Source organism: Fulmarus glacialis, unplaced genomic scaffold, assembly GCF_000690835.1.
Source record: "Fulmarus glacialis isolate BGI_N327 unplaced genomic scaffold, ASM69083v1 scaffold6569, whole genome shotgun sequence".
In the NCBI taxonomy this organism is placed as follows: Eukaryota; Metazoa; Chordata; class Aves; order Procellariiformes; family Procellariidae; genus Fulmarus; species Fulmarus glacialis.
Genome location: NW_009235103.1, coordinates 1 through 15,218, shown reverse-complemented (window position 1 = coordinate 15,218; position 15,218 = coordinate 1). Strand labels below are relative to the sequence as shown.

At 43.8% G+C, this 15,218-nt stretch overlaps 1 protein-coding gene across 1 annotated transcript in view; it reads right to left on the bottom strand.

Annotated features, from left to right (window-relative positions):
* Positions 1-15,129, bottom strand: part of FN1 (fibronectin 1) — a gene marked incomplete at its 5' end in the record, with an annotated part of 53,875 nt that extends 38,746 nt beyond the window's left edge. The window contains 10 exons of the mRNA XM_009585878.1: positions 1,425-1,553; positions 3,440-3,592; positions 4,526-4,702; positions 6,197-6,376; positions 6,866-7,066; positions 8,487-8,645; positions 11,176-11,313; positions 11,441-11,572; positions 13,396-13,533; positions 15,001-15,129. Coding sequence (XP_009584173.1) covers positions 1,425-1,553; positions 3,440-3,592; positions 4,526-4,702; positions 6,197-6,376; positions 6,866-7,066; positions 8,487-8,645; positions 11,176-11,313; positions 11,441-11,572; positions 13,396-13,533; positions 15,001-15,129 — 1,536 coding nt within the window. The remainder of the gene's footprint in view (positions 1-1,424; positions 1,554-3,439; positions 3,593-4,525; positions 4,703-6,196; positions 6,377-6,865; positions 7,067-8,486; positions 8,646-11,175; positions 11,314-11,440; positions 11,573-13,395; positions 13,534-15,000) is intronic.
* Positions 15,130-15,218: the final 89 nt, after the last annotated feature.

Here is a 15,218-nt window from a genome sequence, read left to right as displayed (position 1 = left end):
TGAATCTCAAATTAAGGTTCTTGATATATCACTGCATGTGTTAAGTTAGATACTAAGAGGCTAATTCAGCTGTGATGCATTTCTTAAGATACTGTTAAGTACAGGCCCTCCACCTAGCAAGCTTCACACTGAAGTCAATGGGGTGTTCCTTCAAGAAAGGATTTATTTGGAGTTCATCTCTCATCCAAAGCTTAAACCATGCTGCTCTCAAGGAAATCAATGGCAAAATTCCTACTGGCTTCAGCAGAATTCAGTTATACTTTATAAGTCCGAAGTGACCCATTAATTCTCAGCAGAGTCTTTCCAGATTTACTATTGTATAAACCAAAGGAGGACAGGTCAAATCCTGAAATCAGCTTAGCTAATGTAAATACAACACAGTACCAGCGCTTCGGTACACTTTCTAGTCTGACCTATGCCTGTGTTTCTGGCTCAATGGATATTTTCAGTGAGAACTAGCATTATGCTTGCTTGGACAAACAACAACAAGGAGCCTTGCTTAGAGAGAGCCCACAAAATTAAAACCGAATGCACCTTTACAGATAGCTGAAATCATCCCCCCTCCCCTTCTTTCACGGTAGTAATTTTCAGGAGCTTTGCAATCCAAGTTCCTCCAGTAAACCTGTACAGATATTACTGTAAATAAAGCAGAACTTAACCACTAGTAATTTCTAACAGATTTTCTTGGCAATAGTTCGAAGTTCTCTTGGATTTAGTAATTGCAAACCAAACAGCCAGGTCTTATCTTCCAATCAAGGTTCACTAGGGAAGGGGGGAGAGGCAGAAGAGATGAAATCTCCTCATTCCTGCAGAGAACCATGATGGTTTTAGCTAACCTCCAGAGTGCTATTAACACGTGTTCTCATCCTGAGCTTTCTCTCTTTGCCAGAACAAAGGGCAGCCAAAAAAATGACTTTAGTCCAAGGTAAGTTAATATACGTTGGTGCTCCCTTCTCAGTTCAATGAGGAGACCTAAAGACTTTAGGATAAAGGAAAGAAAACTGATTCTACCACCAGTACCTAGCTGCATATTATCAGCGTTCAGTCCGAGAGCCCTGCCTGCTAGGCTGACAGCTCAGGTACCAGAATTCAGCCAAATCACCCCAGCCTGGGGCTAATATGCCCTGTTACCACAACCTGCTACATTTTAAGACATATTTTGCCACAATCCATTACTACTGCATCATCATCAACTTCTTCTGTGGCACGTCTGATAACCCAAGCTTATCTCCTTAAAACTAGGAATCCCCTTTCACTTACCCTCCAGCAAGGCCAGTGTTACTTCTCCTTTTGCAGTTGTGCAATTCAGGGCAGAAAGTGGGCAATGACTGGGTCCAAATTCACACACCAGTTTCACTATACCATAACCAGTTCCTACGCAGCCACAGTCTGTGTTTAGCAAGCAGGAACAGCTGGTGACTTACCAACAGGATCGCATTTCCATCTCCCCCGGCCCTGGCCAAAGCATGTGCAGTTCAGCATGTGCCCCTCATCGTGACGCTTGTGGAAGGTCTGGTTCACATCATAGGTGATACCGTCCACAATGCACTGGTCTGTTTGAGAAAGAGCAGAGGCACTTTTGTCAGCAATAGCTCTAAGCGCTAAGACAAAATCCTTCTGCTTGGCACATCGTTCCCTCCTCTTGATCAGCTTACAGAGACTGACCATGACAAGCTCCATTCATGCAAAAGGGAGCCCTCCTGATATCTGTGATCATCACAGATTAGTGCTGCATACATACCACTGCTCCCGAGTTCATTTCTCAGCAGTGTGTAAATAAGCAACACTTGCAGAAAAGAGGTCTGTAGGATGCAGTCCAAAGTACTATGCATTACTCAAACTACAGAACTGCCTGGTTCTTCCTTGTGACATATTCCACATGTGAAAGAAAATATAAAATAGCACACTAACTCTCTCACTACCTCCTTTTAGGAAAATCTAGACTGGAATACCTTGGTGAGTACTGTCTGAAATCATTAGAACTCCATAAGGAGAAAAGGGCTAATCCAAATTCATAAAGATACCACTAAGAGGTACAAACATCCTCATGATGTTATTCTGCCGGGTATCTCTGCTACACTTTGCAGTAATCTGAAGATAGGAGCAAATCTATTACACATCCAGATGCTACTGGTACTTCCTAATCTACTATTCCCTCAAAACACAGTAACCAGATCCCATGCTTAAGTACAATGGTATCCGTCTATTAGGTTCAATGGCGATGTAAGCAATCTGTGATCTGGCCCAGAATTCCTAATGCCAGTCTAATCACACCGAGGAGCAGAAAGACAAAACAAACAGGAAAACCACCCCAGAAGATGTTGTTTTGTTAACTGGGACCCAAGAGACCCAAGTTCAGTTTCGGAATCAATCACAGACCATTTGTCCTTGGGGAAGTGACTCAGTTAATCCCAGGCCTTCATTCCCCATCATACTTTCCCACACCACGGGCATGGCGTCAGGATAAACCGAGCAGTGCTCCGACCCTCCTATGGGCGCTAAGGACCTTCCTGGCTGCTGTGTTTAAACAGCTCTACTCAGATAACCTTTGCCTTTTGAAAAAGCAAAGTATCTCTACGCCCTCTCATCAAGAAAGACCACTAACTCCTGAATGAAACTGCGGAGAACTAGCTGTGTATGTGGAAAAAGGAGTTTCACAGACCAGAACTTTTAGCAGTGCATTTCTCACTGTTCTGAAGTAAACGCATAAAAAAAACGCTCCCAAAGCCCTTGAGTGAGCCTTTCCCTATAAATTATATCCCATTTCAGCAGTGGTGGTAAGAGTCCTTTCTTGGCTGCTTAACAGCAACCCCCCTGCCTTTTCCAGACATGAAGCCAGTGCTGTGAGCTAGCTGTAGGATGATCGAATGTCTGTGCTTTTAAGTCTTCTTTTTTTGGTATTGCTTAAGCACTTCTCCACTTGGACCACTCATATAAATAAGTAAATAAATAAGAGTAATCTCAGTGCTGTCCTGCCTTTTCATATACATTAGCCAGCAAAGGGCTAATCCAGCACAGAGGAATTGAAAATTTCACTGCAGAACAATAAAACAGGACAGCTCTGCATTCAAACTTCAGACTAGTCTGGAGTTTTGTCTGTTCTTGAGAGGGGGAGGTGCCTGTGCTGAGCTCACTGTAAAGTCACAGTGGTGCTGATCCAAAATGTAGACAAAAGGAGGTAGGGATACCTCCTGATTAAGCTCATCAAGTTTTGCCCCTGTTGCTAGCCTGCAAAGGCTGAAACAGTACTTTTCCAGCATGTTAACAAGACAGGAATTTCACGTAGTCCCTCTGATTCCCTTTCTACTCCAAAGAAAAGCTTGATAACATACAGTTCTTGAGCCTGGGCTCGAACTCACAATGATGGAAAAGCAAACCAACTTCTCCCACCCTTCAAACACTTAGACTGAAGTGGTGATACCAACATGAAAATCAGTACCTCTGAGCTGGGAATAGGCAATGCAAGTCCATTCTCCGCGGCCATTTCCTACACAAGTACATCTCATCATATGGCCCATGTCATGTTGTTTATCCCACTGGTCCCCAACACGGTACATGACACCATCGTTGGTTGTGCAGATTTCTTCATGGGCTGGTTGAGAAGAAAGCAAGAGGATACTTTATGTGGCCAGAATTAACAAGATCTTGAGGGCTTAGACCATTGGCAATGCCCTTCATACTGTGTAATGGTTTCTGCATCTGCAGTTTTAGGCACCCACTCAATTTCGAATAGCATTTTTGCTGGGTGATGACACTCTCTAAGTGCAGATCCCTTGTAGGGGTTCATTCATTTTAATCTTCTTTTGAAAGCTACTAGAAATAGCTTCTGTACAATGTCCAAGGGGTGCTGTGTGAAAGAATCAGTTCTTGTTACATACATGCCTTTATATGAACATAGCCATTTGAAGACCCGTGTGTTCCACAAGCTATTTAAGGGCTCAGATGCTATATTGCCATTAGTTACAAAAAGCCTTTCATTGAAGAGTTGGTAGTCACATTCCCTCCCACATGTCCCCTCCTGACATCATGGAGACGTGCATGGGTTGTAGGAATGGACCACAATATTGATTTTGACATTACTCCCATTTTTGGGGTAACACATTGATATTACAAGTACAGACTTATTCCTAACCACAGATCAGGCAAGAGGAAGTGATGAGCCATGAGGGACAAGCTTTGACAGATGCAAGATAAAAACCTCACTTGCTATAAAGCACTACAGTCCAATGCTTTCTAATGGATCTACACCAGTTTGCACCAGCTGAAAAGCGTGACTACCACTGGCTTGTAGCAAAGGAGTAACAACAATTGCCTTCTCCTGGCATTGCCTAAGTCTCTGCTAGAAGAGAGCAGTGGGGAAAAAAAGGACAAAACAAAACTTCAGAAATGCCTTAAGGGGTTTTGGGCTGGGATGCAGCTCATTGGAAGTCATTAATAACTGACGAACGACAGACAGCTCTTTACTTTCCAGCTCAAAGAACCACTTATAGGTATTTCATAATCCCTTTATGGTTCTCAGCCTTACCAGCCATAGGGCAGAAACCAAATTTCTGGTCAGCGTCATAGTTCTCAGTGGTTCCACACCACTTCATGTTGTCTCTCCGTCCCTCAGAAGTACAGTCAGTGTAGTTGCGGTTGTTGTACAGGAAGGGGAAGTGGCACAGAGCACCATTGGAATTGCCACCACGTGTCTGGACCAAAACTATGAAAGTGAAAAGAAAACAGATGTAAATCAGGCCTGCACTCTCCCTTAGCATACAGGGAAGAGCTTGAAAAACAAACCACTAGCATTATTTTTTCCCACGTGTACCCTGTATATTATCCACGGGCCTCTTTTTTTGGCTTTAATTATTTCAGATCTGGAAACATAAGCCTTGCATAAGGTCAACTCAGTTCAACCACTGCTTTGGAAGGAGTTGTGGAGCCAGCCATGGGAATTCCTGAGGAATAGGGAAAACCAAAGCTTACTGTGTTTGGGAAGTGGCTTTGCATGCCCCTTGTGCCAAGGCCCAGGGAATCAAATGAACTCACAGTTCTCAGCGTGCCTGTATTATCTCACTGAGGCTATTACCCAATTGTGCCCTTTGGCTTAAAGTAAAGCCTTAGTCCTCAGGAAAGCGTTACAATTCAGTTATGTACAACAGGACAAGTCAAAACCTCCCTGCAGGTTGGAAGCTTCATGTTTTGCAAGCAGCAGTGGAAAGAGGGCTGTAATCTACCTAACTACTCACCTCTTGAGCAACTCTGCTTTACAAATAATGGAGAACAAGGAGGCATTTGTTGAGGTTTTTCTATATTGGTATTTCTCACTCCCCACAGTATATCACAAGAAGCCTCACTAAAACAAGAAGGTGTGTGTGGACAGGGGACAGTGGGTTTCTTTGTTTTGGGTTGTTTGGTTTTTTTAAAAAAAGAAAGAATATTGTATGCACTGCAGAGAAAGGCTTGACTTTTATCAGAAAAAACAACTGAAGTAGAACAGAGTTAAAAAAAAAAAAAATCTATGCAGAGTAAGAAGCAGTGTTTTTGTGGGGGAATTTGAAAAATTCTCTCCAAGGTCAGGTTCCAGAGAAGCCACCTGGATACTGTTCCATGGACGTCTGATGGGCTTTCCAGGAAGTGCCACCACACAGGTAAATCTGTGCTGCGAAGAGAACACTGACCATCCACAGACAAGAGGGAAGGCTGCCGCATTAGTCATGCACCGGCTCTTGATCAGTGATCACAAATCACATTAAGATTACTGCTATATATGGCAACCTGGCTAGATAGTCAGGACGGAGGGAGTGACAGAGGACTGCACAAACTGTACTCCATGGATATCCTCCTCTTCGCAGCCTAATATGGGCATTGCTTTAGCAATTCAGCCAAGCAAAGGCAAAGTCTAAGTATCCTTTGGGCCAAAGCTCTATCCTGATGAGGTACTCCTGTTCTAAGGTCAGCTCAGGGGAGAGAGAACAGGACTCAAAGGCTACACCTGTATCACCCTGAGCACCCTCCAAAGATGCCAAGATCACAAAAGTGCCCTGACTCCAGGCAGCCCTCCATTCACAGGACTGCCTTGCTGTTGAGGCATGCCTGGAGTCCCTCCAGACTACTGGAATTGTTCAGGCAGCCTGTCCCTATGTTCTCTGCTCCTTCTTCCGTCTGTGCATGAGGGTCATGAGCATGTGAAGATCCTCTGAGAAGAACTCACCATTCTGCTCGGTACAGAAGGAGTATCTCCTGTCCTGCTCAAAGTTGGAAGTGGTGCTGCACCAGAGGTGCCCATCCGTGCGGCCTTCAGTGGTGCAGGAATAGAAAGTCCTCCCGTCATAGGTGAAAGGCAGAACACAAGCTTCTCCATCAGAATTGCCACCATATGTTTGGGTAACAGCTTTAAGATAAGCAAATCACAGCATTAGACTCTGGCTTAAAGCAATCCCCAAATCTTAGGGCTCTAAAACAGCAATAGAGCCTCTGAGCCAAGTTGCTGGCTGATGTGAACCCACACTGACTGCCACGGACCTGGGCCAACACACACCAACAGACAACTTAGCCCCGCAGCTGTGTCATTCTTTTACATTCTCTTCCAAACATATATTATTGCAGCTCGGTTTGAATAAAGTTATTAATGCTGCTCCCCAAGGGCTCAGTTTTCCCTCAGCAGGTTATATATAACTCACTGGGAAATGTTTCTGCCCTACAGAACCAGGCTTCAAATAACCAAAACAACTATTTCTTCACTCCTTGCACCTTTCTCCAATACGTCTTCTTCAGAAGACATTTCTGACACATGCACAAAAGGATTCTACTTCGAAATTAAACTGCAGGGCATTGCCAAAGATTTCATCGGACTGAACAGGCACTAAACACAAACTCGTACCTATTTCCTGGCAGCTGACTCCATTGCCCAGACAGGTACAAAGCATTTGCTGGCTGCCCTGTGTCTTGAGCCACTGCATACCCACAGAGTACACCACTCCGTTATCAGTTATGCACTGGCCATACGGCTGAGGCTGGGGCTGTTGAGGCTGGGGCTGGTACAACGCAGTCTGCACATTTGTGATGCTAGGAGAGCCAGATCCTGCAGCAGAACATGGGAGAGAAGTGAGATGTTACATGCAAAGCTAAAAACCAGAATGCTTCAATTAAATGCTGAGACAATAAAGCCTTAAGCACTCCATCAGATCGAAGGCACAACTCTCTTAGCTTCCCTAGACATATTTTAATTATTCCACTTAGCAAACTTCAAAATTAAAAGAACAACTCCCAGTTCTGCTAATGATAGCCTCTGGTTTCTACCACTGTAGAGTGGCTTTAGAAAGGATTAAGAGCATCAATTGCTTTTCAGAGGAATTGTTTAAAAACAATTTTTTAAAAAAAATTTTTTTAGTTGAAGGAAATCCAGAATAGAAAAATTAAGATCAGTGACAAGACAACAAAAAACTACCAAGGAAGTAGGGAGATAAGGCAAAAAGAATTCATTCTGAATTTTTCATTTTTCACAAAGAAAAATAAAACACAAATGTATTCATTTACTCTGGAATTTTTAAACTCTGAATCAAAGGTTTTGGTCCATTATCATTTGGAGTAATACTGAAAGACAAAGAGGCTTGTTGTATATATTGTGGAAATTTTTGCTAATGATTCCCACAGGAATCTCCACAAATTCAGCTCTGCTCAAATAGGGGAAATATTAATGGAAACAAAATACTGGCACCCTTGAAGCTTTGTGCATTTTGAAGTTTAGACCTTCTGAGAGTTTGAAGTTAACCTGCTGGTACCGAACAGTTAAAGGTCATTTACCAAGAAAAATTTAGTGTAGGTACTGCAGGAAAACGGAGAAGTTTTACGTTGCATTCACCAAAAGGAAACCTAGATCCTTGAAACCGCAAAAAAGAATTTAGAACCTGAAGACTTTAACAAACCTTGGGCAAAAAATATGCTACCTGTAAACTAGGTAATATTTCATACCAAAATTACAAACTATCTAATGGACATGTATTAAATAGCATTGTATACATTCCTTGACATTTCTGGTTTTTAAAGCTCAACCATTAGTAGGTGTATTTATCTTGTCAAAGAAACCAGATGGTCTCAGTGGAGTTTAAATTAAGGACATTTCAACAAAGTTACCCTGAGGCAAATACAAAAAGTTCAAATATTAACTTGAAGTGCCATGCTTCCAAGACAAAGCTAGTAGATAGTTCCTGTGGATGCATGGCTCTAGATGTGATTTACTGCACTGTGATTGTGCAGGCAATCACATCTGTACATGCAAGCCTCATTTCTGCACGGAAACAAAGTATAAATCAATCTTATCTACATATGCACAAACAAGGAGCATCTCCTGAACTCTAACCCCCTTTATTGACGATCTTTCCCTGACAAGATTCCTAGATGCCTAAATTAGGATGGCACAATTCAGAACCAAACCCTAACCATTGAAAATGTGCCATTCCTTGTTTGTCCCCCTACCTTACACACTATGATGCCCCACTTACCAGTGCTAGTCGTATGCAGGGATGTGTGTCTTTCGCATTTCCATTCACCTCTGCCATTACCAGTACAGATGCACTGAAGCAAGTTTCCACGATTATCCTTCTTGCTCCAGGTGTCTCCAATTCTGTAGGAAGTCTTGGTGTCATGGTCATTGCACCTATCTGTATAAGGAATACGACTGTTAGCTTTTTCTGCATTGGATGGCTTCACCGTGCAATTTATAGTACTGAACCACCAACACTATCAAACAAACTGATAGTTCAAAGCCTTTATTGAGAGCCCACCTCATTTTCTGCAGCCCACTATTACAAGTCCTATTACTATTACTCTTACAATGCAGTATAGCCTGCATTAAATTGCATAGGCTGAGAGCATCTGAAAATCCTGATGCTTTAGTCTAAGGGAAAATTCCCATTTATTTCCAGAACTGTGATTTCACTTTGTAGCCATTGTCAAAATTAGCATCATAACATTCCCAGTGTGAACATGGTAAGCTATGTTCAAAATCAATGTGAAAAAGCACGTTCTGGATTGAAAACATGCCTACTAGTTACTTCTAAAGCTATTTTAAGCCCATTCTGTCTAGCATACACCTTTAAAGCTTAAACTTGGTTTAGTGTCCTTTTTTTTCTGTTTTTTAAAAGTGGGAGTCTTTGTAGCTGCGTCATTTCATAGTATACAGAGGGCACAGTTCAAGGTCAGGGCTCTACTTCAGCTGGAAGAAACTAAAACCTGTTTGAGGGCAATATGTTAAATTCCATTTCTTCCAAAAGAAGTGTGCGTGAAGCTCCAGTAAAATTAATATAAGCTGCTCATATCATACCAGGAATATTAGACTTTCTAAATCTCCCTGTTGTCTTTAATAACCCACAGCCCCTGATGAATTGAGTAAATGGGTTCAAAGGACAGCATAACAAACTACTTTTGTCTGGATGCCAGATCCACATGGATTAACTAGTTCTTCTTCCATTACAACATTTTACCGTCTCATTTAAGGGCAACTTGATACAGTGGCTCAAATATAATCATGGATCAATGAACACGGATTTATGAAGAACTGCGGAAGGACATATGCATCATGCCAGATTGCCACTGAAAGAGCACATGGAATAGAATATGAATATGGAAAACACATTACTGATTTACAGTAGTTAAAGTGACCAGAAACTGAGTATTTGCCAGAAGAGTGGTAAATAAGTGAAGTATTCATAATGCAAATGTGAAAAAAATCTGTCTTATGGACACTCAGATTCTCAAGTTAGACAATAAAAAGCTGAAATGTCCCCCAAGAAATCAGCTGTGATTCTGGAAAACGCTGGCCATAAAAGATATGTAGCAGCAGCACATACTGAAGCATAATGCCACTTTGTGGGCTACAGCTATCATTTTACATACATAAATTTGAATTTTTCTGTTTGATTACATTTGAAAAACAAAATAAAAAATGAACAGGTCATTTTATTGCAATTTCCCCTACGATACAACAGTGCAGACCTGAGTTATGGAAGGAAAGATATTGCCAAATCATTTTTATTAGTAATAATAACTCCTCCAAAATTCACAAACAACACATTCTGTTTTATTCATTCCTATTTGACAGCTAATGATTTTTCCCCATGTGTTTTTAACTGACTTAATATTGTCAAGGCTGGTTTGATTTTTACAGCTTATTTCTTGACCAAGTCTCTCCAGAACCTTCAGTTTTAATCACAACCCTCCTTGGTGTTTTAGTTCTTCACAGGTCTGCTGTTTATATCAGCAGAAAGCCATTATCTGTCTGCCCCGAGGCAACTGAATACGAGAGGCAATTTAAAGGAGTTTCTCAAATCTTGCATAACAAAGGGGCAAAGTACAAAGTTAAATTTTCTTGAGGCAACTGGTGTAAACCATGATAGCTCCACAACAGAGCTTGCTCCTAACAAAATTGGAACAGAAGGTAGATAAACAAGCGAGATTTTGGATTTTAAAAGCCCTGTTTGCTTTGCAAATACAAATAAAATAGAATATTTACGGTAATGTCCTTCAATGACATAAAAACTAAAAAAGTCACCTGTGCTGGTGAAGCATGTTTACACTGAAGGCAAAATGGTGGGAAAAACTAACAAGCAAGATGGGACAGCAGACAAAACAATCCCTGTTTTAGCTAAGATATATATTAAACAGTAATAAAGATCAAAAATAAGATGACATTTTAATCTGGCAGATCCTGCTGTTGGAGCAGGTAACTATTTCTCTTTAAAAGCACCTAACTCTCCCTCAGGAGCCTACCTTGAAAAATAGAAACGGAGATATTAGGCCAAACTCTCCGCCATTTTGCAGACCAAGCAATTCCCCTGACTTCCTGGGGGATGCACAACTGTGACTCAGCTGGCCTGTGAATTTCTTAAACCCTTCTCTCTGAAGCAGGTTAAAACTCCAAATAATCCAACTGTTCTGTCACCAGCACAGATCACCAGCTCTCCCGCGTGTCCCCAGATTGCAAATGGCAACCAGGACGCACAGACGCTCTCCTCTCACCTCAGAGGGGTCTGTTTCCCACCCCTTCTCAGGAGACAGCCATCCCTCTAAAACTACTGTTGCTCGCAACAGGGCAGAAAAAGGAATACCTTTTCTTTTTGAGGCAGGACAGATTTGAAAAATAAATAAGATAAATAAAACGGAGCAGCCGGCGGGTGCCAGGCCAGCACTTACTTCTGGAGGTGCAGGTGATGCGGCCGCTGCCCTCCCCCAAGCAGGTGCAGTCCACCATCATCCAGCCCTGGTAGGGCTTCTCCCAGGTCTCGCCAACCACGTAGGACGTCCCAGCCGTGTTGTCATAGCATCGCTCAGCTGTGAGAGGGAAGGGGATATGAATCTTCTCAGGGCTATCCCACATCAGGATGCCTCAGGGAAGACGAGGAGGAAGAAGCCATACACCCTGACTGAGCTGGGGGAGAAGGAGGGAGCTGCCACCTACCCACGGGCTTGCAGGTCCACTCGCCCTTCCCGTTGCCCAGGCACACGCACTCCAGCATGTAGCCGCCAGTCTCGTGGGGCCGGCGCCATGTATCGCCGATCTTGTAGGACTGGCCACCCTCGTGGCAGCGATCTGCAGTGGGAGAGAAGGGAGCTGAGGTGAGGGACCACACCAGGGACAGCATCATGCGGACAAGGTAAGGGCCACCCGGCCAGGGGCGAAGGGGGTCAGCTGGCATGGAGGTGGGTGGCAAGGAGAAGGAGTGGGGCAGGCCTCGGCCACCGCCTCATCCTCCAGCCTGCAAAATGGCGCCTGCCATTTTCCACTGGCACCCGCCATTTTCTGAGCCTCCCAGACCCTGTCCTCTCTCCTCAGCTAACCCCCTCCAGGTTTCAAACCACAGCTGAGACCCGGCCAGTGAAAGGGGAATGCTGGGGCCTGAGGACGTGCTGTTTCTCCCTCAGGCCCCGCTGACAGCCTGAGGGCTGCTGAGGGAGGATTTGCCTCCATCTTGTTCTGAGGTGATACCGCTTGGGCCTCTCTGTGGCCGTCCCTATATAGCATGAGGGACATGGTGGCCAGGCCAGCATGTGGAGAACAAGGAGGTGCTTGGTGTGACACCCCGATGGGACATGGGTCCTCATGGGTTTGGAAACCCTGCCCTGGAAAGGCAGATTCCCAGCCCACCGGTACCCCACAGCCCTGAGGCAGTCCGGACCCGCCACTTGGCCCAGGTTCAGGGAGGGAAACATGGTGAAGGGCAGTTTGCAAACACAAAGTCTTCTTCCAAGGAAAAAGAGGAGAAACACGTATCTGGTCTTTATTGGGAGCCACTAAAATGTTTCATTGGCTCATTTATGAAAGCAAGTAATCTAAGAGTTATGAAGATTGATTCAAAGCCAGTTGCAGCCAATGAGACTCTCCAGTGAGCTCTAAACCAGGCTGATGATGACGAAATGAGACTGCTCTTATGTTTGCAATTTCCTTACTGACTCTTTCTTTTTTTACAACACTTATCATCCCTGCCCAATAAAATGCCATTAAATTCAGAAGGGCTTCAGCTCTACTTGTTAGATTCAATGCATTTTTTTGCCATGCTATAATGATGGCTGGCTTCTGAGTCCTCTGTGGCAATGCTACTAGGATCAGCATGTGTGTCTTAAACAAGAAACTGGATACTTTTAAGAACAAGACTTTTCTCAAAAGGTGCCTCAGGGACTTTGAAATCTCAGTCTAAAAGTCCTGACACACAATGATCTTCATCTGTGCTCACAGAAAGTCTAACTATGAACTGAAGGGAAATTGTGAACAATTCAGTGACTCAGTAAGGAAAGGATTTCCAGAGATGTGAAAGGGAGAGCTGGGGAGAAAGGACCAACGGAAGGGAGGGAGGAACAAGAGGAAAGTATGGGTGAGGCTGGTGAAAGCGGAGTTGCAGAAACACATTGAGCTGGTGTCTGGGTATCAAATCCCAGCTCCCTCAGGGACAAGTGTTGGCATGACATTTTTGGAGGACAGGGGGACTGGCTCTCAGGTGGTATTTATTTATTATTTATTCAGAGTAGTCCCATTAATGCTGATGGTGTTATTCTGACTCACCAGCTGCAGAACAGACTCTCACTCTTTTTTCCAGTCAAGAAACTACTTTCATAAATGCGTCTATGAAGATGCAACACTTGTATATAGTAAACATACTAACCTGTATGGCTGGACACCAGCAGTAATTTTTGGCCTATGTTTTTACACATAGCACTCTACCTCTTAAATAAAAGAGGAATTTGGCTAGGCAAATGTATGTACATGGGGCAAGGACTTTCAATTCCAAGGTTTTAACGGGCTTTGGATTAAACCTCCCCCAACTCTAGCTAATGGGCATTGGGAATATTGTGTAAGTTGCTCTGGAAAATATGACACTAAGGAACAATAGCTCTAGTAATAGGCTCTTAGTTACATACTGGCAATGGTGCAGCTGATTCTCCCACGTCCAGCTCCAATGCAAGTACAGTCCCAGATCATGGAGTCCTTGGGGCGCTCGTAAGTCTCCCCTACCCGGTAAGTGGATCCAGTGTATTTGTCAAAGCAAGTCTCTTCAGCTACGAAGGGAGAAAAATCAACTTCATGTAACCATGCCAGTAACATGTACAGTCAACAGAAACACACATTCCTCGCCTCCTCACACGGATGCTCTTTTTTTCTGGGGAAAAATGCATATCAGTCTCCTCTTCCTTCCTGGGATGGAACAGCAGAAAGGAAGTTGGGTGAAATTCACTCCCCTCAAGGTCCCCATGATGCTGAATAACCTCGGCTTCCCTCCCACAGTGAGCCTGACATTGAGCATGGCACATGGACATGCGTGCCCTGAAAGGATCAATCCCAGCTGTTTGAAGTGCAACAGTACAGAAGACAGGAGGGAGCAAACATCCCCTAGAAGCTGTGTGCTTTGTCATGCTAATCCTCCTCATTCTGACCTGGCAAAAACCTGAGTATATTAATCCTAAATTCTACAGCAGTCCCAAAGTCAGCACTACTTGTGAATTGTTCACACTCGCGCACGAGTAAGTGATTACAGAATGGTTATGTCAGTGCTGCCACCAGACTTGAGATCTGCAGCAGAACAACCTTCTTCACTACCGGACCGATAAAGTTAACTGTGCCATAAGGGAAACTTGCTATCGGACGTCAAAACTGTAAAACTTGGGAATCCCTGCAGGGCAAGGAAAGCTAGATTAAACCCCCTTTTGTGGAGGAGTAAGGGGACTGAGTACTCCTTAAAATACTCTAGCCGCGAGGTAGGCAGCACACAAGCCTTGCAAAACAGATTGCTGGGACGCTCCCATCTGTCTTACATGAACACTGTCAGCCAGGAACCAGTTTTTCTCTCTTGTATCTCCAGAGCAACATAAAGGAGTTATGGCAAACCAGTGGCTTCAGACCAATAAATACAGATAGATCACATCTGATTATCTAAACTACATTGTATCCCAGAGAGAGGCATCTTCCAGCAGACATTGCATTTAAAGTTCTTTCTGTTACCTAAACTTTTTCTGCAGAAGACTAAACAATCTCATTTTACACTCAATTATAGAAAGCTCACAGCATGGCTGGGGGGGCTGTGGAAAGTTGTAAGTTGAAATATTTTTAAACAAGCTGACGACACTGTGCAGCTATGAAAAGTTGGGGTGAAGCAATCAAACAGCACAGAGCCAGAGCTGCAAAGTGACTCCAGATTTGAACTTCCCCATGCGAGTCCAGGAGTCAGTTCAGTTCATTATAAAGAAGAGGTTGGCTCCAAAATTTATGTTTAGATCCAATCCTCCAGAGAGATGAGTGATGTTTGGCTCAGGGTTCTGGTGGCAGGCCCATCGTTAATGAAAAGCATTTCTTAAAATCCCAAGCCAGATCTTCAATGTAATTGAGTGTAGATCCGTTACTGACCCTAAGTACCAAACTTCAGCCGAAAACCTGGTCTGCCAGATCTAACTCGGTACAAGGCTTAGCTTACTCGGCATCAAAAGCCAGTCTGGGGTCTTGATGCAGACAAAAAGAGACCACCAACTTACGTTCAGGCTTGCTTTCGCAGTTAAACCCTCTGCTTCCACCGTAGCAGGTACAGACCAGCGTATTTCCCAGGTAAATGCGCTCCCACTGCTGGTTTATCTGATAGTATCTTCCATTGTCATAACAGGTCTCTGGGGGGAAGAGGAGGAGGAGGGAAGAAGCAGAGGGGGAAGAGAAAGAAAAGTTTGGAGTTACCGCGGGCAGAGGCAGGGAGGGAAGG